Raw genomic sequence first — 27,202 nt, forward strand, 5'->3', positions numbered from 1 at the left:
GGCTGTTGTAAATAATGCTGTGATGAACACTAGAGTGAATATATCTTTTCGAATTAATGTTTTTGTTTTATTCTGGTAAATACCCAGAAATAAAATTGCAGGATCACATGGTAGTTCTATTTTTAATTTTTTGAGAAATCTCCATATATTTTCTGTAGTGGTTGCACCAATTCACAATCCCACCAACAGTGCACAAAGTTTCCCTTTCCTCCGCATCCTTGCCAACACTTGTTATTTGTTATCTTTTTGATGATAGCCATTCTAAAAGGTGTGAGGTGGTATCTCATTGTGGTTTCGATTTGCATTTCCCTGATGATAAGTGTTGTTGAGCATCTTTTCCTGTGTCCGTTGGCCATCTGAATGTCTTCTTTGGAAAAATGTGTATTCAGGTCTTCTGTCCATTTTTAATCAAGTTGTTTGTATTTTTTGATATCGAATTATATGAGTTCTTTCTATAGTTTCGATTTTAACCACTTATCAGATGTACTGTTTGCAAATATCTTCTCCCATTCAGTAGTCTGCCTTTTCATTTTGATGATGGTTTCCTTCACTCTACAAAAGCTTTTTAGCTTGAGGTAGTCCCATTTGTTTATTTTTGCTTTTGTTTCCCTTGCCTGAGGTGACAGATCAAAAAAATAAATAAATTGCTAAGACCAATGTCAAAGAGCATACTGCCTAACTTTTCTTCTCAGAGTTTTAGAGTTTCAGCATTTACATTTAAGTCTTTAATTCCTTTTTAGTTTATTTTTGTATATGATGTGTGACAGTAGTCCAGCTTCATGCTTACACATGGAGCTGTCCAGTTTTCCCAACACCATTTATTTAAGAGATTGACTTTTCCCCATTGTATATTCTTGCCTCCTTTGTTGTAGATTAATTGATCATATAAGCATGGGTTTATTTGGGGGTTCTCTATTCTGTTCCATTAGTCTATTTGTCTGTTTTTGTGCCAATACCATATTGTTTTAATTACTGTAGCTTTGTAGTATAGTGTGCAGTAAGAGAGTGTGATACCCACAGCTTTTTTTTGTTTCTTTCTCAAGATTGTTTTGGCTATTTGGGATCCTTTGTGTTTCCATACACATTTTAGAATTATTTGTTCTAGTTCTATGAAAAATGTCCTTGGTATTTTGACAGGGATTTCATTGAATCTGTAAATTGAGTTGAGTAGTATGATTATTTAAACAATATTAATTCTTTCAATCCATGAGTACAGTCTATTTTTCTATTTATTCGCATCATTTTCAATTTCTTTTATCAGTGTCCAATAGTTTTATGATTGCAAGTCTTTTACCTCCTTGGTTAGATTTATTGTTAGATATTCTTTTTAATGTAATTGCAAATGGGACTGATTTCTTAATTTCTTTCTGTTGTTAACTTAGAGAAATGCGACATATTTCTTAGTATTTACTTTGTATCCTGCTTTACTGAATTCATTAGATTTTTGGTGGTGTCTTTAGGGTTTCCTATAATATAGTATCATATTACCTGCAAACAGTGACAGTTTTACTTCTTCCTTTACCAATTTGGATTCCTTTTTTTCTTTTCCTTATCCAGTTGCTGTGGTTAAGACTTCCAGTACTATGTTTAATAAAAGTGGTGAGAGTGGGCATCCTTCTTTTGTTCCTGATAGAGGAAATGCTTTCAGCTTTTCACCATTGATTGTAATGTTGGCTGTGAGTTTGACATGTATGGCCTTTATTGTGTTGAGGCATATTCCCTCTACACCCACTTTGTAGAGAGTTTTTATCATAAATGGGTATTGAATTTTGTCAAAAGTATTTTCTGCATCTATTGAGATGACCATATGAGTTTTATTCTTCAATTTGTTAATGTGGTATATCACATTGATTGACTTTTCAGATATTGAACCATCCTTACATCCCTGTGATAAATCCCACTTGATCATAGTATATAATCCTGTAATGTATTGATGAATTTGGCTTGGTAATACTTTGTTGAGGATTTCTGCATCTATGTTCATCAATGATATTGGCCTGTAATTTTCTTCTTTGTGTATGGTATCTTTGGTTTTGGTATCAGGGTGATGATGGACTCATAGAAGGAGTTGAGAAGCATTCCTTCCTCTTACATTTTTTTTTTTTTGAATGGCTCAAGAAAGATAGATGTTACCTTTTCTCTAAATGTTTGGTAGAATTCACTGGTAAAGCCATCTAGTCTTAGATTTTTCTTTGTTGAGAGTTTTAAAAATTACTGATTCAGTTTCATTACTGGTCATTGGTCTGTTCATATTTTTTTTGTTTCTTCCTGATTTAGTCTTGGGAGATTGTACATTTCTAGGAATTGATCTGTTTCTCCTAGGTTGACCAATTTTTTGGTGTATAATTCTTCATAATAATCTCTTATGATATTTTGTACTTCTGTTGGTGTCAGATAAACTGTTCCTCTTTTCGTCTTTCATTTCTGATTTATTTATTAGGGCCCACTCTCTTTTTCCTTGATGATTCTGGCTAAATGTCTATCAGTTTTGTTTAGTTTTTAAAAGAACCAGCTCTTAGTTTTATTGATCTACTGTTTTGTTTTGGTTTTAGTTTCTATTTCATCTCAACAACTATTTATTGAATATTATAAGTTTTAGACGTTGTTGGCACTGGGGACCCTGTGGTAAGAAACAGCAGGAGAGTTTATGAGCTTAAGTTCTTAGGGGCTCAAAGGACATTAATCAAATAATCAAAAAAATGAATGGAAACTTAGAACTATGGTAAACACCATTAGAAAAAGAATATAACCCATGAAAACCTTACATATATTCTCATTTTATTTTCTTGGGCATAAGCAAATAAATAAGCATAGAAAATATTTTTCTTTTGTAAACTTCACATGATTCATTTGTATATAGTAGCTCACTAACCTTTACTCTATATCCCTCTTTCCTGACACCCACCCCCTCCCCCCAAAAATCCTATATAGCCTGGAACCACGTTTTACCTTCTAGTTCTGTTATAAAAAAATTTAAAAAGGAGTTAGAATGGAGCCTCCCCGAATTTTCTCACAGACTTGATTAGAGCTCCCGTTTACAACTGGGCTATTTGCAGATGCTTTGGCTGCTAATTGTACTTTACCTTCTAAATGTCCTCAAAGAAAGAACCTGAAGCAATGGAGTGGGAATGAACTGTTCAATTGTTTCCTTTCCTTCTGTGATCTGCAAACATTCTCGAGTACCATGTGGACAGGACACTGTGCCGGTGATGGGGGATAAAAATAGATTGTATTCAGGTCCCTGCAGAATGTACTTCCCACTTATAGCAAGAGCCACACATGCAGGTGTATTTCTCCACTTTAGAGACATGTATAGAATTTCTTTAAATAAAATCCCAGAGGGTTTAGTGTATATATATAAAATGAGTGGAAATGAACTGAAAATTTGAAGTCAGGTGATGGGCACGTTGGGGTTCATTACTCTATACTAATTTTCTTTTGTATGGTGCAATTGTTCTTTTTGTAATATCTTTATTAAGATATAATTCATATACCACACAGTTCACCCATTTAAAGTTGAAGCCAGCCACCAGAATCACAACTAGCTGCTGGACAGTAATCAACAGGAAGACACTGGAATTCACCAAAAAAGATAACCGACATACAAAGACAAAGGAGAAGCCACAATGAGATGGTAGGAGGGGCACAATCACAGTAAAAATCAAATCCCATAACGGCTGGGTGGGTGACTCACAGACTGGAGAACACTTATACCAAAGAAGTCCACCCACTGGAGTGAAGGTTCTGAGCCCCACATCACACTTCCCAATCTGGGGGTCCAGCAACGGGAAGAGGAATTACTAGAGCATCAGATTTTGAAGCCTAGTGGAATTTGATTGCAGGACTTTGACAGGACTGGGGGAAACACAGTCTCCACTCTTGGAGGGCATACACAAAGTAGTGTGCACATCGGGACCCAGGGGGAAGGAGCAGTGACCCCACGGGAGACTGAACCAGACCTACCTGCTAGTGTTGGAGGGTCTCCTGCAGAGGCGGGAGGTGGCTGTGGCTCACCATGGGGACAAGGACACTGGCAGCAGAAGTTCTGGGAAGTACTCCTTGCCATGAGACCTCCCAGAGTCTGTCATTAGCCAACAAAGAGCCCAGGTATGCCTCAGTGTTGGGTTGCCTCAGGCCAAACAACCAACAGGGAGGGAACCCAACCCCACCCATCAGCAGTCAAGCAGATTAAAGTTTTACTGAGCTCTGCTCACCAGAGCAACAGCCAGCTCTACACACCACCCGTCCCTCCCATCAGGAAACTTACACAAACCTCTTAGGTAGCCTCATCCACCAGAGGGCAGACAGCAGAAGCAAGAAGAACTGCAGTCCTGCAGCCTGTGGAACAAAAACCACATTCACAGAAAGATAGACAAGATGAAAAAGCAGAGAGCTATGTACCAGATGAAGGAACAAGATAAAACCGCAGGAAAACATGGAAATAAAGTGGAGATAGGCAACCTTCCAGATAAATAATTCAGAATAATGATAGTGAAGATGATCCAGAACCTCGGAAAAAGAATGGAGGCAAAAATGGAGAAGATGCAAGAAATGTTTAACAAAGACCTAGAAGAATTAAAGAACAAACAGAGATGAACAATACAATAACTGAAATGAAAACTACACTACAAGGAATCAATAGCAGAATAACTGAAGCAGAAGAACAGATAAGTGACCTGGAAGACAGAATGGTGGAATTCACTGCTGTGGAACAGAATAAAGAAAAAAGAATGAAAAGAAATGAAGACACCCTAAGAGACCTCTGGGACAACATTAAATGCAGTAGCATTCGCATTATAAGGGTTCCAGAAGGAGAAGAGAGAGAAAAAGGACCAGGAAAAATATTTGAAGAGATTATAGTAGAAACCTTACCTAACATAGGAAATGACATAGCAACCCAAGCACAGGAAGTGCAGCAAGTCCCATACAGGATAAACCCAAGGAGAAACACGCCGAGACACATAGTAATCAAATTGGCAAAAATTAAAGACAAAGAAAAATTATTGAAAGCAGCAAGGGAAAAATTACAAATAACATACAAGGGAACTCCCATGAGGTTAACAGCTGATTACTCAGCAGAAACTCTCAAAGCCAGAAGGGAGTGGCATGATATACATAAGGTGATGAAAGCGAAGAACGTACAGCCAAGATTACTCTACCTGGCAAGGATCTCATTCAGATTTGATGGAAAAATCAAAAGCTTTACAGACAAGCAAAAGCTAAGAGAATTCAGCACCACCAAAGCAGCTCTACAACAAATGCTAAAGGAACTTCTCTAAGTGAGAACCACAAGAGAAGAAAAGGACCTACAAAAACAAACCCAAAACAATTAAGAAAATGGTCATAGGAACATACATATCAATAATTACCTTAAACATGAATGGATTAAATGCTCCAACCAAAAGACACAGGCTTGCTTAATGGATACAAAAACAACACCCATATATATGCTGTCTACAAGAGACACACTTCAGACCTAAGGACACATACAGACTGAAAGTGAGGGGATGGAAAAAGATATTCCATGTAAATAGAAATCAAAAGAAAGCTGGAATAGCAATACTCATAGCAGATAAAGTAGACTTTAAAGAATGTTGCAAGGGACAAGGAAGGACACTACATGATGATCAAGGGATCAATCAAAGAAGAAGATATAACAATTATAAATATATATGCACCCAACATAGGAGCCCCTCAATACATAAGGCAACTGCTAACAGCTATAAAAGAGGAAATCGACAGTAACACAAAATAGTGGGGGATGTTAACACCTCACTTACACCAATGGAGAGATCATCCAAAATGAAAATAAATAAAAAAGAAGCTTTAAATGACACAATAGACCAGGTAGATTTAATTGATATTTGTAGGCCATTCCATCCAAAAACAGCAGATTACACTTTCTTCTCAAGTGTGCATGGAAGATTCTCCAGGATAGATCACATCTTTGGTCACAAATCAAGCCTCAGCAAATTTAAGAAAATTGAAATCATATCAAGCATCCTTTCTGACCACAATGCTATGAGATTAGAAATGAATTACAGGGAGGAAAACATAAAAAACACAAACACATGGAGGCCAAACAATACGTTACTAAATAACCAAGAGATCACTGAAGAAATCAAAGAGGAAATCAGAAAATACCTAATGACAAATGAGAATGAAAACACGACAATCCAAAACCTATGGGATGTAGCAAAATAGTTCTAAGAGGGAGGTTTATAGCTATACATGCCTGCCTCAAGAAACAAGAAAAATCTCAAATAAATAATCTAACCTTACACCTAAAGGAACTAGAGAAAAAAAGAACAAACAAAACCCAAAGTTAGGAGAAGGAAAGAAATCATAAAAATCACAGCAGAAATAAATGAATAGAAACAAAGAAAACAATAGCAAAGATCAATAAAACTAAAGCTGGTTCTTTGAAAAGATAAACAAAATTGATAAAACATTAGCCAGACTCATCAAGAAAAAGAGGGAGAGGACTCAAATCAATAAAATTAAAAATGAAAAAGGAGAAGTTACAACAGGCCCCGCAAAATACAAAGCATCCTGAGACTACGAGAAGCAACTCTATGCCAATAAAATGGACAACCTGGAAGTAATGGACAAATTCTTAGAAAGGTATAACCTTCCAAGTCTGAACCAGGCAGAAACACAAAATATGAACAGACCAATCACAAGTAATGAAATTGAAACTGTGATTAAAAATCTTCAAACAAACAAAAGTCCAGGACCAGATGGCTTCACTGGTGAATTCTATCAAACATTTAGAGAAGAGCTAACACCCATCCTTCTCAAACTCTTCCAAAAAATTACAGAGGAAGGAACACTCCCAAACTCATTCTATGAGGCCACCATCACCCTGATACCAAAACTAGACAAAGATACTACAAAAAAAGGAAATTACATACCAATATCACTGATGAATATAGATGCAAAAATCCTCAACCAAATACTACCAAACAAAATCCAACAACACATTAAAAGAATCATACACCATGATCAAGTGGGATTTATTCCAGGGATGCAAGGATTCTTCAGTATATGCAAATCAAACAATGTGATACACCATATTTACAAATTGAAGGATAAAAACCATATGATCATCTCAATAGATGCAGAAAAAGCTTTTGACAAAATTCAACACCAATTTATGATAAAAACTTTCCAGAAAGTGAGCATAGGGGGACCTACCTCAACATATAAAAGGCCATATATGACAAACCCACGGCAAACATCATTCTCAGTGGTGAAAAACTGAAAGCATTTCCTCTAAGATCAGGAACAAGACAAGGAAGTCCACTCTCACCACTATTATTCAACATGGTTTTGGAAGTCCTAGCCACGGCAATCAGAGAAGAAAAAGAAATAAAAGGAATACAAATTGGAAAAGAAGAAGTAAAACTGTCACTGTTTGCAGATGACATGATACTATACAAAGAGAATTCTAAGAATGCTACCAGAAAACTACTAGAGGTAATCAATGAATTTGGTAAAGTTGCAGGATACAAAATTAATGTACAGAAATCTCTTGCATTCCTATACACTAATGATGAAAACTCTGAAAAAGAAATTAAGGAATCACTTCCATTTACCACTGCAACAAAAAGAATAAAATACCTAGGAATAAACCTACCTAGGGAGACAAAAGACCTGTATGCAGAAAACTATAAGACACTGATGAAAGAAAGTAAAGATGATACCAACATATGGAGAGATATACCATGTTCTTGGATGGGAAGAATCAACATTGTGAAAATGATTACACTACCCAAAGCAATCTACAGATTCAATGCAATCCCTATCAAATTACCAGGGGCTTTTTTTATGGAACTAGAACAAAATATCTTAAAATTTATATGGAGACACGAAAGACCCCGAATAGCCAAAGCAGCCTTGAGGGAAAAAAATGTAGCTGGAGGAATCAGACTACCTGACTTCAGACTATACTACAAAGCTACAGTAATCAAGACAACATGATACTGGCACAAAAACAGAAACACAGATCAATGGAACAAGATAGAAAGCCCAGAGATAAACCCACGCACCTATGGTCAACTAATAGATGACAAAGGAGGCAAGGATATACAATGGAGAAAAGACAGTCTCTTCATTAAGTGGTGCTGGGAAAACTGGACAGCTACATGTAAAAGAATGAAATTAGAACACTCCCTAACACCATACACAAAAATAAACTCAAAATGGATTAGAGATCTAAATGTAAGACCAGACACTATAAAGCTCTTAGAGGAAAACATAGGAAGAACACTCTTTGACATAAATCACAGCAAGATCTTTTTTTTTTTTTTGTGGTACGCTGGCCTCTCACTGTTGTGCCCTCTCCCGTTGCGGAGCACAGGCTCCGGACGCACAGGCCCAGCGGCCATGGCTCACGGGCCCAGCCGCTCCGTGGCACGTGGGATCCTCCCGGACCGGGGCATGAACCTGCGTCCCCTGCATCAGCAGGCGGACTCTCAACCACTGCGCCACTAGGGAAACCCAGCAAGATCTTTTTTGATCCACCTCCTAGAGTAATGGAAATAAAAATAAACTAATGGGACCTAATGAAACTTCAAAGCTTTTGCACAGCAAAGGAAACCATAAACAAGATGAAAAGACTATCCTCAGAATAGGAGAAAATATTTGCAAGTGAATCAGTGGACAAAGGATTAATCTCCTAAATATATAAAGAACTCATGCAGCTCAATATTAAAGAAACAAACAACCCAATCCAAAAATGGGCAGAAGACCTAAATAGACATTTCTGCAAAGAAGACATACAGATGGCCAAGAAGCACATGAAAAACTGCTCAACATCACTAATTATTAGAGAAATGCAAATCAAAACTACAATGAGTTATCACCTCACACCAGTTAGAATGGGCATCATCAGAAAATCTACAAACAGCAAATGCTGGAGATGGTGTGGAGAAAAGGGAACCCTCCTGCACTGTTGGTGGGAATGTAAATTGATAGAGCCACTATGTAAAACAGTATGGAGGTTCCTTAAAACACTAAAAATAGAGTTACCATTTGATCCAGCAATCCCACTTCTGGGCATATACCTAGAGAAAACCATAAATCAAAAAGACACATGCACCCCAGTGTTCACTGCAGCACTATTTACAATAGCCAGTTCATGGAAGCAACCTAAATGCCCATCAACAGACGAATGGATAAAGAAGATGTGGTACATATATACAATGGAATATTACTCAGCCATAAAAAGTAATGAAATTGGGTCATTTGCTGAGACCTGGATGGATCTAGAGAGTGTCAAACAGAGTGAAGTAAGTCAGAGAAAAACAAATATCATATATTAACACATGTATGTGGAACCTAAAAAAGCGGTACAGATGTACCAGTTTGCAGGCTAGAAGTTGAGACACAGATGTAGAGAACAAACATATGGACACCAAGGGGGAAAGCCGCGGTGGGGTGGGGATGGCGGTGTGATAAATTGGGTGATTGGGATTGACGTGTATATACTGTTGTGTATAAAATTGATGACTAATAAGAACGTGCTGTATAAAAAAAATAATAAAATTAAATTTAAAAATTAAAAAAAATAAAATAAATTTGAAGCCATCACCACAGTTAATTGTATTATTTTATGTCCCCTAAAGAAAATCTGTATACTTTAGCAGTTGCCCCTCATTTTCCTCTTAAACTGTCCCTGTGTCAGCCAGAAAGAATCTCTAGTCTGCTTTCTGTCTCTACAATTTCCCTGTTCTGCATATTTTGCATAAATGGAACTATACACTGTGTTATCTTTCAAGAGTGACTTCTTTCAATTAGCATAATATTTTCAGTATTCATCCATGGTATAGCATGTATTAGTACTTCATTTCTTTTCATGGGCAAATAATATTCCATTGTATGGGCATGCCACATTTTATTTATCCATTCATCAGATGGTGGGCATTTGAGTTGTTTCCACTGTCTTTCACTATTATGAAAAATGCTGTTATGAACATTTATAACATATATAAACATATATATAAACTGCAGAACATTTATAACATATATAATCATATATAAGTTTTTGTGTGAATATATGTGTTCAGTTCTCTTTGAGAATACCTAGGAAGAAATTGCTGGGTCATATTTAATTCTATTTTTAGTCTTTTGAGGCATTGATAGACTATTTTTCAAAGCAGCTGCACCAGTTCACATTCTTCCCAGCAGTGTATGAAGGTTCTAATTCCTCCACATTCTCACAGTGTTGTTATTGTCTTTTGATCATAGCTATCCTGGTGATTGTGAAGTGGTGTCTTATACTATTCTAAATATGTATTTGTTTGAATATTTTTATAGTGAAGAGTTTCAAACAGAAGTAAATACCAGTCATTTGTACAATATTTCATTTATACCAAAAATCATTGTAAAAATGTTACTTTATCTCATGCCTCAATCAATTGTGTGAGGTCCTAAATCCTAAAAAAATATGTTGTTATATATGAAACTGTACAGAATATATATGTTTTAATTTGGAAGAATTATTCATTCTAATACTAGTACCTAATTTACTACAAACTCTTCTCGGAATACCAAAATGAAAACACATAGTAGTTTGCACACCAGAATGTATTGCTACTATGGCCTAGTTTTAAGGTATTGTAGTTAAAAACTAATTTTCTCTCTTTTACAAAACTGTGTGTAAAACCATTATTCAGGTTCACATTGTGCCTAAAAAAGAGAACTTAATATCTCTTATGAAAATGATTATTTACCAGACTGTCATATTTGTGATAAAAGATCAAAGAACCTTTCCATTTCTAAAACATGCATATTTATAAAGCAGATTAGAAATGGGGCTCTATTGTTACCTAGGCTCTCCTTTCTCATGCCTGTTGTTCTGATGGACAGTGGCTTATTCGGAACTACTTCCTCATCTTCCAGGAAAACGGTAGATTAATTACATTGAAATGATCATTGGTCAGCTTCTCTCCATGTTGTATAGCTTAAGGAAAATCCATTAACATTTTTTAAAATAAAAAATTTTAGAAATATTTTATTGAATTTGTCTTAATCCCAATTCTAATAGACTAATTATTCTGGAATTGTTTTATCATTTTTTTTATAATCCAGTAGTACTCATGCAGACATCATTTTAACTAATCAGCCATAATGTAATGAGTAATTAAAATTATAGCCAGCTACAGGTGCTGTTAATTGTTAATCAATTATACACATAATGATTGCATATCTAATTGAAATACTGATTGAAGTATTGACAGTTACCCATAATTTTTTTCAAAAGTAAACTACCTCTTACTGGTCTTAAATTGGAATGAGTTATTGAGACTATGTTCTCAACAACTCTCTGAGTAGCTTCTCTGAACTTCAGTGGAAAATGGACCCGCTCTTTCTGAATGTATAAATAAAATTGGTACAGTAGATCAGAATTGACCTGACTGGCTGTTGAATGAGTCAATGCATTTTAATTGGTTTATTTGCATATTAACAGGAAGCATTCTGCCGATGGTTCTGTGGGTCCTGAGTATCCGAATTTGGCAAATTTGGGGACCATTATATAGGAATGTAGCAGTCATTAAACACTGATAGAATCCCTGTTTTGTCAGGAGGCTGTGGTCGATATCACTGTCAACCTGCTGATCAGCCTTTACAATAATTAATTAACTCACATATTTATAACAATTTGGTGGTTAGAATATCTGCATGACAAAAAAGAGTTGACACTTATTCCTTTGGGAAAATGATTGTTGAAATTCTCAAAACAGTCTAAAGCATAGAAAGGAGAATTCTGTCTGTACCATCATAACAAAACATTATCTCGTAGTTTCCAATCATGAATGGGAGGCAGCTTAGCAAGAGTAAGTGAAGTCTGGGTAAGATGATTTCATGATCCATCAAATAATGACCATTCTAATTTTAAGGCATAAACTCTAAATATAAAGCCAGAAAATATAAAATATTTTCTGAAAAAGAGACCATAGTATGGTATGTCTGTTTAGCTTAGTAGATTTAGTAAGGCCAATCTATCAACATCATCATAGAATCTATCTCTGGAAAGGACCATGCTCTTCAAGGAAAATGTTTTAGGCGAATATGCCCTTGTGCACCAGGCCTGGAACACAGCAGGCAATCAGGATGTTTAATGAATAAATTGTTATAGTAATGTATGGAAATAAAAGTAAGATTTACTTTAGGCATTAATCCAAAGAAAATAGATCATTAACAATCCAAAAATATTTTTAATTTTAATTTTTTAAATCAGCTCTCCTCATTATTCATATATCAGTGATGTTTCAGATGTAACAAGCACAGAAACCTCTTCTTTCTGCTGCCATAATTCACCCGTTAGGCTACCTAAGAATTTTCAAGTACAGAATGAGATAAGGAAAAGAAACTTGGAAAAAACACAACTTGGAAATTTTAACTCAAAGAGTTCTATTTTTTAAAAAGTGAGAATGGTTTAGGCTGTGTATTTGAGAAGAAGGGATCTGAAAATCCAAGCAAATGCTATTATTTATCGAAAGTAACAGAAGTGAAAAACATAAGGACTGCTATTATTCTATCTAGTGGTGTGGTGTGTCATTTATGAAAACATTGTGTATCTCATTGTTTTTAGTCTGGCAACTCTGTTGACACCTGGACATTAATGGTTTGGGTGTAAACTGTAAATAGCAAATTATATTATTGACCTGTCTTCTGGTATTACCTGAAGACTGCAATTGAGAACAGTTCCACTTACTTCATCCTTGGAAGGAATATTTCTCAAACCTTCATTTCCAATAAGAAAGCACCACAGAACACCTGTGATTCTGGAGACAACCAGCTGTTAATATGAGTTACGTGAATCTGACCTATAATCTCACCTGACATGTGGAACTCAAATATTTTCCCTTATTTCTCCAACACAATTAAAATATTTAGTCTCACTTCATTTTATGAGACATAAATAGCTATGTAAGTACTCTGTAATTACTGTACATTGTAACAAATGACCTCATAAGTACATTGTAATGTCCCATGTAATTACATGGTAAGTCATGTCTTTGAGATGACTGCTCTGAGATTGAAAGCCTGCTGGTTTCAGAGATTAATTACTTAGGGCCTAATTTGACAGTGTGCTTGAAGATATGCCTCTGTTAAATAGCTGCATCTGCATTTAAAAAAATGTTTCATACTAAGGTTTTATTCCCTTATTTAATACAGACACAGCTGTTTATCCCTAAATATTGGACATGTCTAAACTTTGATATGTGTAAAAGCAAAAAAGGCTTGTTCTATACAGGGTGAGACTGATTTGCAATCATATTTCTTCCATTATACATTAGAAGGAAATTGTTTTTGCGACAATAATTTTAAAGGTTCTGGTTTTATTACTCTAAAAATCATGGTGTTGTAAAAATTATGGTTTTTATTCTTTTATTGAGCAATGTACAACATTTAAACTAAGTTTCATTATTTCCAGACCAAGTTAGTATATCATGATCGTTTTAGCATGAGTGCATTATTGCAATACCCTGAATTCCTACTGGTGATTCTTGATAAATGCACTTTATCTCATATGTGAAAGAATTTTCATAAGGCTCAAATCAGTACTTAAACTCTTATCTCTTTGCCTCAGCGTGCTTAAATATCTGGTGAAATCAGTTTTCCTGAAGTTACCCCATTCAACTTACTGCTCAAATAGTATCCTGGTTTCTATATTCTAAAACAAAAAAGGAATGGGAAATAAGTGAGCACTGTATTTTCTGCCTTAAGTTATATATTGGTCTATTTTCTTGTGCCTTTCAAGGGTATAATTTTACAGATAACTCCCCTGATGTATTTGTGTTCTGGCTTTCAGAACTCTAGTTCCTGCATCCAGGCTATTTTATTGCTTTTAGTAGCTTTATTGAGTAGACATGAATAGTGTGAGAAAGGATTTAGTGATATGAAAGAGTTAATGAGCCTCCCTAAACATCCAGCTCACTTCCAGGGAATGACTTAGGACTGGAGAATAAAGACTATTGATACTGACAAATTTTGAAATGTATTACTCGTAAGATCGCTTTATCATGAACTCTAGGGAACAATCAAATTGCTTTTTTGTAATGGAATTTTGTTGAAATGTGAATACTGCCTAGAAATTACATTCCCAGTTTCTAGGACCTAAAAGAGAACAGGCCTGGCTACCAGGGTATACATAGCAAATTATCACATGAAAAAAATGCTATTTTAAATTCAGGAGTTCACAAAAAGAAGATGCTAGATACACAGCAATTCTACCTCTTTTTTTTTTCTCTTCTTTTTTCTTTAGGCTGGACTCTATTTTACATTTGTGGGTGATTTGTTGGTTGGTTTAGGAGTATTTGGTTAATTTTATTTAGTTGGCCAAGAAAGCCTTGACCTACAGGAACGATTGATTTTTCTTTATTTTGCTTTCAGAAATTGAGACCATACATAGTTACATACCTGAGAATCAACTCCAACAAGGGTTTGGTAATCAATGGAGAAAGCACTGTTTCTCTGGGCCACTTATCAGAATATGGTAAAATCAACATAAAGCAATCACCTCTTCACCACTGAATGGTTTTTGAGTGGCAAAGAAAGTTGTTTCCCAGGGAAATGTAATCTAGTTGCTGTGATCAGTTGAAGTGCTTTTGGAGATAACTCAGACTCATTGACAACCATTCATTCATTTATTTGTTTTTTGTTTTTTTTTTTTTTTTTTTTTTTTGCGGTATGCGGGCCTCTCACTGTTGTGGCCTCCCCCGTTGCGGAGCACAGGCTCCGGACGCGCAGGCTCAGCGGCCATGGCTCACGGGCCCAGCCTCTCCGCGGCATATGGGATCCTCCCAGACCGGGGCACGAACCCGTATCCCCTGCATCGGCAGGCGGACTCTCAACCACTTGCGCCACCAGGGAGGCCCCATTTATTTGTTTTTATGTCTTCAATACCTAATCATGTTTGTCCAAAGTGACCTGATGACTCAATTCTTTAAAAAATTCCTCAGTTTTCAATGCCCTTTTGTGTAATCCAAAACAGGTGTACATTCTACCACTACTATTGCTAGTAATAAGTATAATTATAAACTTAAAATTTTTAAATAGGGCTTCCCTGGTGGCACAGTGGTTGAGAGTCCACCTGTCGATGCAGGGGACACGGGTTCGTGCCCCGGTCCGGGAAGATCCCACATGCCGCGGAGCAGATGGGCCCGTGAGCCATGGCCGCTGAGCCTGCGCGTCCGGAGCCTGTGCTCCACAACGGAAGAGGCCACGGCAGTGAGAGGCCTGCGTATCGCAAAAAAAAAAAAAAAAATTAAATAAGAGTAAAACTTTGAATTTTGCAGTGTTTTCAAGTTTCTAAGCCCTTTCTCATTGATCACCTCTCAACAACTAGGTGGTAGATAGGGAAGGTCCTCTGATGTCAATTGGTAACAACTCCTAATTGTCACTTAGCAAATTAGTGAAAAGCTGAGGGTGGAACAGGATACTTCCTGTCATCCATCTTGTTATATTTCTTGAATATCTTTTATTTGCAGAACACTATTCTCTCTTTCTCTAAACAGCAATTCAAAACTGCATGCTAGACAGAACATCAAATAAGATTTTCTAAGCACTAGCTATAAGAGTTAAGGAGATCCCAGTATAGTTCCATGTACCTGTGCCTCATATTTGAGCTTTATTTAACATTTGGAGTCAAGTCTTAAAGAGATGACCAGTGTTTATTGTACAGAATGGGCATGCAAGTTTGGGACCAGTGTTGAACTAGCCACACCTCTCAAGAAAACTCTCCAGGCCACTGTAAGCTATTGTCCACTCTTCTAATAGAACTCTAAGCCTCCTATTTAAATAACTGAAGAAATATTTTTTAAAAGTTACTTTGCAAGTATGCAAAATACTAGCCTACCGGACTGCTACATTGTCAGTATACATTGGGCTACCCTTTGTCTTCTTAGACAGTGATGGATTGGGGATCTCACAGTGAAGATTTGGAAACATATTTGACCTTAATTTACTGGTTCAAGGCCCCTGTGCTTCTAAAATGAAGTAGGTTAGGTAAGTCATAAGCTTCCCCTTTTTTCCTTGGGCTTGTGAAAGTTGAGCTCTCAGAATTTGATGAAAGGAGTAAAGTGGTGGCATGTCAGTTTCCCAGTGTCAATTTAAATATAGCCCAGTTTACCTTAGCTAAGAAATATAAAAATGGAACTTATACGAAATGGAGCATTTTCCAGATGACCTTTCTCTTAGTTTGTGAATGTGCCCATTATATACCCTTGAAGAAGACAGATCTGTGGGATGAATGGGTATGGCATTAAGGGCCAGTGTCAGGAGGGTTGTGTCCCTAAACAGGAGTAAGTAAGGTGATTAGGGATGTTCTTTCAGGAAGACTGGTCACAGTATCCAGAGAAACAGAAAGGTAGATGACAGTTGTCCCTGATGGGTGGTGTCAGAAAGGGCTGATGACACACTTCAGGTGGTGAATCACAAGGCCAGTGGGTTTGGGCAGTTGAGAGTATGAAAGCAGATAACATGCCTAGATTCAGAGAGGCAAGTAAGTATTGTCAGGAAAGTCTGCCAACCTCTGACAAATTCACAAAGGAGACACTATCCGCTGGAGGACTCAGTCTAGGATGCCTTGGAGGTCTTGGATGAACCAAGCAGATTAACAAGGCAAAGGAACATTCACAAAAAAGCATGGCAACATCCCCACCAGAGAAACCTGGGACCCAAATCAAAGTGAATTTGCAGTATTTTATTTGAAGTTGAGCAACCTGAGAAATTTGTCCCAGTGTGGCTTAGCATATTACATAATCAGGGACAGGAATTTTCCAAAGTAGTTCAAGTAGAGCTTAGTTTCAAGATAGCAGTCCCACTGGCACTAGCTGTGAGGAGTAGAAGCCACCAGGGCAGAGATAAGGGTAGACTATTTTACAACTAAATAAACCTATTGATGAAAAAATGTTTGTATTATTTCAGCATCATTATATAAGATCACAACAGGTTAGCTTTCCTTTTTCAATAAAACAAAGAAATGTTCTTGCCTGAATTTAAGACGTGTTCATAAAATTTTATTTAAAATCAAGTAGTACTCAATTTGTATATAACCATACTTTTATTATTGCACAGATATTAAACTTAAACTTTATGTGTACTGGCAGACTTCACTCTGGAAATGTATCACACAAAATATTTTCTTACATGGCTTTAGGTCATTTTGGATAACAGTTGCCTACATGAACTAAAGAATGTCAATTATAGTATGCTACCCAAATTTCTAACTTTGCTTGTCACAAGAGATGGAGTTTTTATGATAGTAAAGTAAAAATATGTCAGATCTGCAAGAATAGTATATAACTGCAGGAAAAAAAAATTTATACACCTTTATAATACCTTATTGACGTTTTATCAAATCCATACTTGGTTAGAGCCATCAAGTATATAGGTTTACAAAAAAAAAGCAAAACTTTTTGTAGAAATTGTTCACACAATTATGTACATAATACAGCTTAAAATACTGTTTTATTAATTAATTTCTATTCCAGTTTGAAACTCAATTAGACATTTTCAGCATCGATTGAAATATTCACCAAGTACTTGGATACATATCGAAGGTTAAATATTAAATGTTATTATATAATTTTGATATTATTAAGATATGATTTACTCTAAATGATAAAATTAGAAAAATGCCTTTCGCAATATTATCTAGAATATTATCAATATGGATAGCCTTTGTTTCTACATCCTCTGTGAATTGTCATTATTGATGCTACCAGCAGGTCCAGTGAACTCTTTTTGAAAGTAGGTTGTTTTTCAGACAACCTATCACAGTAAATGCATTATCATCTACCAAGTTGCTTATGCCAGAAACCTAGGAGTCATTCTTGATGACTTTTCCTCCTTTACACCTGACAGTCAATAAATCACCAAGTGCTGTCAAGTCTACCTCCAAAAATAGATATTGCTTCTCTTCACTTTTCTGCCTTCCTTTAGTCTCCACCCTTTTCCAAGGTCTCTACCACCCACACCTAAAGGTTCTATTGGCTACAACAAGAAATTTGACTAATATTTTACAGAGTACATTTCTCAATAAATATTCATGGAAGAAAAGGAGTTTAAAAACTGTTGCTAAGTAATGTATCCCTCTCAGTGCCCCTTTTGATTTCCAGAAGAAAAATTGTTGAGTCAGCACACAAATAAGTAGTCCACATTCTAAGCATTGTTACTGTACATGGTATTTCTTGATTCTCCTTCCTACCCTTGTGTCCTTTTGCCTTTCTTTATTCTCTGCTTCTTTATCTCTTAATCTCTTGCTCTCTTGCCCTTTCTTTTTCTTTTCTTCTTTCCTCCCTTAAAGTATTGATATTTACAATTTACTGCATGATTATTGTGCACCAGCACTCTGATGGGACTTCTAAGCGTGTTCACACTGACTTTCATAATCTGTACCATGAGCCTTTGAGGTTGGCCCTGTTATTAGTTCATAATGCATATGAGAAAACTTGGGCTCAGAGAGCTTTAGTGACTCATTCACGGATAAGGAAGATGACTGACATGGGTGTGAGCAGTGTGACACTGGAGGCATGAGGATCAATTACTTAGCTATGGCTGTATTCTGGGTGATGGTAAATTACGTTCTGAATTAGGGCAGTGGCAGAGGGAATGTAAATAAGGGAATGTGTGGGGGACACAATGAAAACAGGTTTTTTAGAAGTGCTGATGAGCTCTTTTTAATAAAATCTGTAGAGCCTCATGGGTACTGAAAGCATATTTCATTCTTCAAGGAAGTTTGCGTGAGATTCAACAAGTTCCCATAAATACAGAAGAGAAATAAGGGGTAGAGTCTAAAACTGACTTTCAGTTAAGTGTCAAGATCCTTTGATTTCTGCTGTATTTCAACCAAGGTGTTCTTATTTGCTGCAAGGATCTTCTTTCAAATGGTGCCCTCCAATTCCCTTCTTTGGGAATGCTATCTAGATAAAATCGCTGGGGGGAAAAAAAGGCTCTCCCAGGGCATTAAACCTATTGAAAAGGTAGATGGTAGACTGCCAGGAGATTCTGAGACCACAGCTTTGCTGAAAGCACTCCAATATAAATGCTCGAAAACTCTGGGTTTGGATTTAATATAGAACGGAGTTCAAATCTTGGCTTTGTCACACTTTAGTTATAAGTCCTTAGGCAGGCTTCTTAATCTCTTATGTAAAACAAGAGTAATGGTACTTTACTCTCAAAAATTATAATGCATTATCAGCTGCTTAGTGATTGTCTGGTGTCAAAACATATGTCCTCAATCAATATGACTCCTCAAAACTCTAAAAGATATTCATTATCAGCTCAAATCTAGACTATATCCTGGTGATTAAGGCCTTATTCCAAACTTGTCACTTAGACCTTTCAAAGTCTCAGCAGAAATTCTTGCTTTGTAGCCTTTTTATCATCCTTGGTGTATCACACGCATTTCCAAGAAATAGAGCTCTTGATCCATCTGTGCTCTTAGCCATGCCCACCTTGAGGCCAGACTCCTTGTCCAATCTTTATCAGACTGGGATCCTTAAGAACTGTCAATTTGTCTTATCCATCATTGTATACCCACCTTTGTACAGTGTCCTTCATGAAATAGGCATTTGATGACTGAAATCTTATATTAACTTTGGTTTACAATGTGTCTTTTTGTTGTTGACCCACTAAGCAGATCCTCAATAAATAATTACTCAATTGGGGGAAAAAATTAAAAAAAGACTCTCTACTATGGTAACTGAATGTTTTAAGAGGGGCTGGTCTTCCCCTGCAACTCACCCTAGAGAGCATAAGGCAAGATGTAAGGGTGCAATGTGATATGTGGAACTGAAAACAGAAGTTTATGAAACATGGCTTGTGAAAAAAAAAATGAGGGTGGGGTAGTGAGCTTATTAATGTTTTTCTTCTGTTTTCTTAGTTACTATTTATGCACATCTAGAGTGAAGGAAGAATTAAGGAGTGGATTAATGTAGCCCATGAGAAGGATAATACCACATCACCAAATTTGATAGGGTTATCTCAGACAGTTAGGGAATAATGGCCAACGAGATCCTTTCTCAATAAACCTAACTGCTCTCCACCATGCTTATTTTTAAACCAATTCATTTTTGTGGTAACCAAAGAGGGGATGGAGGGATTTGGAGAAGTTAAGGTTTTGCAGTTCTTCTTTTTTGCCAAATCTGAAAAAAAAAATGAAATTAATCCTTGATTCAAGATAAAACACTCCAACACTGGAAAAGGATTACTTTCTCGCTCTCAAGTAATGAAAGGGCCAACAGTCAAGTCACAGCTACTAGAATTGATTTTTCAAACGTCAAGGACATGTGTTAAGTACTTTTAATAAAAATCATTACCAGGCTTGCCCATGAAAACTGGGTTGTGACAGCTTTAGGTGGCTTGGTGAGGGGATGGGCAATAGAATTGGAGCCACTGAGCACTGACAGTGTAAGTCTCATAGAGAAAATAAGATACGTTATACCACTGAATAAGAAAAAGTTATTGAACACTTTCATTTAATTTCAAAGTACAATATCATTTGGGACATCCTGCCATATCATCTGCAGAAGAACCTGCACAGAATCTATTTGATCTTTGCAATCTGCTTCTGACTGCTTGAAATCAATGAGAAAGCATAAAAGATGCTAATAAATTTAGCTGCTACCCACATATGAAGATGAATAAAAATGATGAAATTACTTCCAAAGATGAATAATAACCATTGAGGGGTTTACCTCCAGGCATGCAGAGCATGTACCTGATTCTATTCATTAATTGCTGCCAGGCATTGATATTAAGGTATTGGTCATGTGGGAATAATTTATGCAATCACTGGAAGTCCTCAAATATGATAAAGAAAAATTATTATCTGTCAAAAACTAAGTATTTGTTCATATAATCATTAATACAATTAAAATCTCCAGGCTTATCAAGTGATTTACAATCATTTGGTAGACATACTAAGCACAATTATTCTCCCATTTTCAATATGTGCATTGAGATTGAGGTCATTTATAAGACATGAGAGGTCACTCAGCAAAGTTATAGCAAAGCATTAATTCATAAGGTTTTGCCTCTTGGTCTAAGACCTTCATTTTTCTTTAAATTTTCTGTTTAAATTTAAAATTGTCTTTGAAAAAACAAGCTTGTAGTCCTTAGAAAATGACCCTTTTTGATTTGCCAAGGGCTACTAATGGGAAGGCCTATTGGATGTATTAAAAACTAATTACTTAAATTCAGTTTTAAGAATATTTTGATAGGAGAATTTAGGTGAACAGAATTTCCAAGTAGTTGCTCTATGATTATTTATTTTAGTATGAAATAATAAAAAGGACATTAGACTCAGTAGTCTGATAATCGCCCTGTGATGATACAAGGTGACTTCTGCAAATTCATTTAACTCTGTGCCTCAGTTACCTCCTTTATAAAATTGTAAAATGGTGAAAATATCGACCATGACCATCTTGAAGCATTGAAAACTAAAAATAAGATGTATAGTGGAGTATAAATATAAGGTAGTCATTCAATCTGGTTTTCTTTACTAATGTCTAAACACTTAAGAGCAAAGAACACATCCAAGCATGTGCATGTATGTGCATGTGTGGAGGGGGGAGATGAGGTGTATGTATGTGTGTGTGCATGTGAGTGCATGCATATTTAAGGCTGTGCATTCTTTGGGTGCCGAGTACAGTGTATTGTTATTTTATTCATTAGTTTGTCTCTCTTAAATGAGCACATTGAGCTAACCATATGTTTCCTTAGCATGGCCTAAAAATACTGATTTTTTTTTCCATCTGGCTTCGCATTACGTTTTCCTACGTGTCCCATTTACTGTAGCCACTGCGCAATTACTTGACCTTTACTTAAAGAGGCTCTACACTGTCATGACACCTTGAACTTGCTCTTGATATTTACTCTGTCTTAAATATCTTATTTATCCCCTCCTTGAAGTCCTATTCACACTTGAAGGATGGGCTCCTTGTCAAATCTTTTTTGACCACATGACACAGAATTAATCTCTCCCTCTATTATATTTCCACTGTATCTTCTGGGATTATCTATTCTAGCATTTAGCAGTTTGTTTTCATTATGAGTTTATGTCTCTGTTTCCTCAGCCAGAATGAATGTACTATCATGATTCATTTGAGTGTTTCCATAGTCCCAAAGACAGTGCTTGCAACACAGCAGAGATATAGTTAATATATTTTGAATGAATAATAACTGAATGAATTAGACTCTCAGCCTTTGGAGCTCCCATGAGAGGCAACATTAAATAGGAAAGAATGCCAGCTTCAAACTGGAATTATCTCAGTTCATGTCCTGCCTCTATCACTTACTGCCACATGGTTTCAAGTTACTTTACCATTCTATGTCCCCATTGACATGATTGTACAAAGGGCATAAAGACAGACTTAACTCACTGGGTCACTGTGAGGGTAAAATCATAGCTCACATAGATATGTGAGGTGCCTAGACCATTTCCAGGTCTAGAGTAAATGCAAAAAAAAAGCATTAACAAGTATTAATGCAGTGGTACTTAGCTCCTCACATTTAAAGGGCAATGGGGGTGAAGCAAATGATCCCAGTAGTGCCATACTCTTTCAAGTATATTCTAACAACTTAAATCATCAGATTAATTTTATTTAGCTAAGTTCCTCTAAAATTATTAAACTATGTTTATTATATAATTATATTTGAGCCTTATTATTTGTAGAGTCTATACGTGCAAATTCACCTACCTGCTAAAATTTATTTGTGTCCCAAATTCAATACCCACAGTATCTTTACAGTCATTTGCAGACTTGTGCACGTGTGGAACAGTGAAAACTTTGAGTCTGCAGCAGCACATGTTCGCAGCTGAGGCTGAACAAGGAGATGCTCTGTTTTCTTGTTTCAGTTCTCATATTGTAACCAAGTGTCCCTTTTGTGGTCAAATAAATGCCCAAATAAAATACCACATTTTTTGCCCCCCCCTTTTTTTTTTGCTTTCTGTTGGCGATTTTGCTGTTTAAAATGGTCCCCAAGTGTAGAGCTCAAGTGTTGTCTCATGTTCCTCCTAAGTGCAAAAAAACTGTGATGTACCTTAAGGAGAAATACATATATTAAATAAAGTCCATTCAGACATGCATTATAGTACGGTTGGCCATGAGTTCAATGTTAATGAATCAACGATGATATTAAGTAAGGTGCCTTTAAACAGGAACATGTATAAAACAAGGTGATGTATTGATGAATTGACAAAAATGTTGTGACCAAAGTCTCACAAGAACCTAAACCTGTATTTTCCCTAGGAACAATATTACAATATTCCCAAATTCAGTGTTTACAGTGCCTTTACAGAAAATAACTACTGCAAATGATGAGAATTGACTAGAGTTGGCATGTTCTTTGAAATTTTTTTTAAAATGCTGAGCAAACAACTGTGCCTTTAGATGATTTCTTAAATCCTTTTACAGAAATTTAATCATTTGTAGAGAGCTAGCTAATTTGTAGCAGATCTGGAAGAAGGGTCTCAAAACCCCATCTCCCTGGAGAACACTGCCCTGCCTCTGCTACCCCCACATAATTGAATTGAAACAGTGTCACAGTGGCCTTGGGTTGTGGGCTAAGAGTTCAGAAGAAGTCCATTCCTTGACATTGTGTTCAGCCTCTTTCTGACAGTCATTTATTTCTCAATTGTTCTCAAAACAACAACTCTGTGTGTTTATTTTTTAAAAATGAATGTAAAATTTCATCAAAGTATTACCATTCATGTATATAGTATTATCATACATGTATATATTTTTTAAGTTAAATAGTACCAGTTAGGCTTATAACAAAAACCTGTCCCTCTCTAAACCTGTTCTCATTCCCTTTGGACTCCCATATCCATCACTTTTAGTTGTTATTTCTTTTCTGGAATGTACCTTTATGTTTCTCAGTAATGTGCTTTCAATGTCCCTTAATTCCCTAACTCTAATTCACCAGTTTTACAAATCATTTACTGAACTATTGTTATGCCAGGATGCAGCACTCTGGCACACATCCATCCGATTTCCCTCCCCCAATCTTCTTCCTTTTCCCTTCCTTCTCCTCTTCCTCACTTTCCTTCTATTCATTCTTTTTCTTTGGTCAAGGTGTAATTATTGGGTTGGTCCAAAAGTTCATTCAGTTAGTGAATATGTTGTTCAATAAAGTTTTTGGTGAAAATGAAAAAATTATTACTTAAAATTTGGCCAATCCAGTACTTGAAGTGAAATGTAGAAATCTCAAGTGTTCAGTTCCATGAGTGTATCAGCTTGTTAGGGCTGTCATAACACATTCCACAGACTGGGTGGCTTAAATCACAGGTATTTATTCTCTCACAGTTCTGAAGGCTATAAGTCCAAAATCAAGGTGTTGGCAGAGTTGTTTCTTCTGAGTTCTCTCTCCTTGACTTATAGATGGCTGTCTTCCTCCAGTGTCTTCACATGGTCTTCCTCAGTATGTGTCTGTTCTAATCTCCTTTTCTTACAATGATACCAGTCATATTGGCGTAGCGCCCACACTAATGACCTCATCTAACCTTCATTGCCTATTTTAAAGCCCTCAATCACATTCTGAAGTACTGGGGATTAGGATATCAATATATGAATTTGGGGTTTTGGAGGGCAGGGGGCAAAATTCAGCCCATAGCAATGTGTTTTGACAATTGTATCCACCCATGTAACAGACATGAACTAAGATGCAGTTTTATTACCCCAAAAAGTCTCTTTGTACCCATATCCAATCAATCCTCCAGTGAAGTTGCATAGGCAACTACTTTTCTGATTTGTATTACTGTAGATTAGTTTTATCTATTCTTGAATTTCTCATATCAATGGAATTATGCAGTATGTACTTTTTTGAGTCTGGTGTCTTATCAAATCCAATCTTATATCATATTGCTATTTTCTTCACTATCTTCTGAGAATTCCGTATTTCTCTTTCTGATTTGGATCTCTGTTGGATTTCACATCTCTTTCTTCCTTAGTTTGCACTCTCATTTTCCTTGAGCATACCATCATTAACCTCCTGATAAAGGGTACACAGATGGATATATTTGAGGCCACTCATATCTGAAATATCCCTATACTTTTACTTATGCAAGTGTATGTCCTTATGCTTGTGTTATAGTTTCCTCATACATCATAATTTATTTGGCTTGACATGGAATTCTAGGTTTAAATGTTTTCAAACATTAAATGTTTTTGAGAAATCTGATGCTATTCTTATTCCTGATTATGTTTTATGTACCCCTTTTCTTCTTCTTTTTTTTTTTTTTCTTCATTCTGGAAGCTTTTGGATCTTCCCTCCCTCGTGAGGCTCTAGTGTTTTAGATATTCCATAATCCCTTTCAGAATGGGCTCTCAAGTCTTCCAGTTCTGCAAAGTTTTTATTGGGGAGGAGGACTTTTTTTGTTTATTGTTTTGGTTTGCTTTGTTTTTTCTAATTTACTGCCTTTTATTTTTCCTGTTCCTTCATTCTCTCATCTTACTATTTGGGTGTCAGAAATTATGGATTAAACCTCTGATTTCTTATCTTTTCTCTCCAATTTCCTTTGATTATCATTTTTCCCCAATGAATTTTGAAAGATATCTATTAATTTATCTTCTAATCTATCTATTGAATATTTAATTTGTGCAACCAAATTATAAATGTCGTAAGCTTTTTAAAAATCTTTTATTTTTCTTGTATTTTATCCTATTTATGGATGCAGTATCTTCTCTTTGATTATTAGGGTATTAATGACAGTTCTTTGGATCCTTTTTCCTTACACTAATGCTGTTTCCTTCAAGTGCCATTATGCTCTTATGTGTTTTTCTCTCTGTATGTTATGCCAAAGGCTTTGTTTTCAATGTCTGATAGTCTTAAATTACCAGTTTACATAAAAATGCAGTACTAAAAAGGTGATTATGAAGTGCAAACTGTAGTGCATGAGTGGAGGTTATAAAGTGGTCTCCTCACTGTTGGGGGATTGATCAGGAGCCTATCTGTTCTTTTCTCTTATTCTTTTAAATTTTGTCTAGAGAACAATTATCTGATATTCTGGCTGGGAAGTGTACACCTGGTTGCCATTGCTCTGGGTATCAGATGAAGGAAGAAGACTTGAGTATCTTATGTCATTGACTTAACAACTCTTGCCCTCATCTCTATTCTCTCCTGTGCCTGGTGTCCCTGAATCTGTGGCTTCTGTTTCAATATCCCTAGAGAATGAAGCTTCCAGCTACTCCAAGATCAGGGAGTGTTAGCAGACTAGTTTTGCAGAATGTGGTAGGACTTTCAATCCATCTTCTGTCTCAGAAACATAACTGTCCTGCTTTGTAAGGTATTTAGGAAGTAACAATTTCTAGTCTTCCCTGAATTTGGTCATGCCAATCACGTTGTTTTCATTAATATCTCTTAAGGAGGTATTTAGGTTTCATCTCTCTCCTTTGGCTCAATCATACTTTTCCTCTTTTGCACCTTCAAAAAATTTGTTAACCTCTCTCATCCACTAGAGTCCTATTATCTATTCCTTATGGGTTTATACCATTTAGAAAATTTTACTGTCATTTTAGTGGCATTTACGAAGGAGAGATGATAATGCATGTAATCAACCAAATGAATTGTGTAAATTTGTCAAAATCAGACATATAGTTGTAAGAATGGATTTAATTTGGTTCTAAGGGGTAATCCCTAACACTTCTTGCATCTCTGCCTTATTTGCACTTATGTTTGTGTCAATTCTTTGACCCTATCCTGTTGCCCTTCCTTTCTCCAATCTTTTAATTTACATCTGTTATTTTACAGAGTATCAAAGTAAGCTGGCTGCCTCCTCCACCAGGAACACAAAATGGATTTATTACCGGCTATAAAATTCGACACAGAAAGACGACCCGCAGGGGTGAGGTGGAAACACTGGAGCCAAACAACCTCTGGTACCTGTTCACAGGTCAGTGTTCACATGGTGTGGTCTTGAAAGGTTTTGATGAATTAATGCCTCAGCAACAAAATACTTTTTGCTGGTAAACAACTTACCGTTTTTTGCCTGGTAAATGGGATGTACTGGTCTGAACGAGAATAACCTTTATATTTTTAACTTGATATTCCCTGTAATGCTTTCACTACATATTTTGCTTCTAGATCATCATCTTAATAAACATATCATTGAATTTTTACCCATATTAGTTTCTTAGTATTACTGGTTCAACAACTTCTGTTGTCAAATAATTTTTAACTGTTTAAT

General features: G+C 36.1%; 1 protein-coding gene across 1 annotated transcript in view; it reads left to right on the forward strand.

Annotated features, from left to right (window-relative positions):
* DCC (DCC netrin 1 receptor) overlaps positions 1-27,202 on the forward strand; it is an 808,121-nt gene that overhangs the window by 546,686 nt on the left and 234,233 nt on the right. The window contains exon 13 of the mRNA XM_060118369.1: positions 26,767-26,908. Within this exon, the coding sequence (XP_059974352.1) occupies positions 26,767-26,908 (142 nt within the window). The remainder of the gene's footprint in view (positions 1-26,766; positions 26,909-27,202) is intronic.

The sequence above is a fragment of the Mesoplodon densirostris genome, chromosome 15 (genome assembly GCF_025265405.1).
Source record: "Mesoplodon densirostris isolate mMesDen1 chromosome 15, mMesDen1 primary haplotype, whole genome shotgun sequence".
NCBI classification, from domain to species: Eukaryota; Metazoa; Chordata; class Mammalia; order Artiodactyla; family Ziphiidae; genus Mesoplodon; species Mesoplodon densirostris.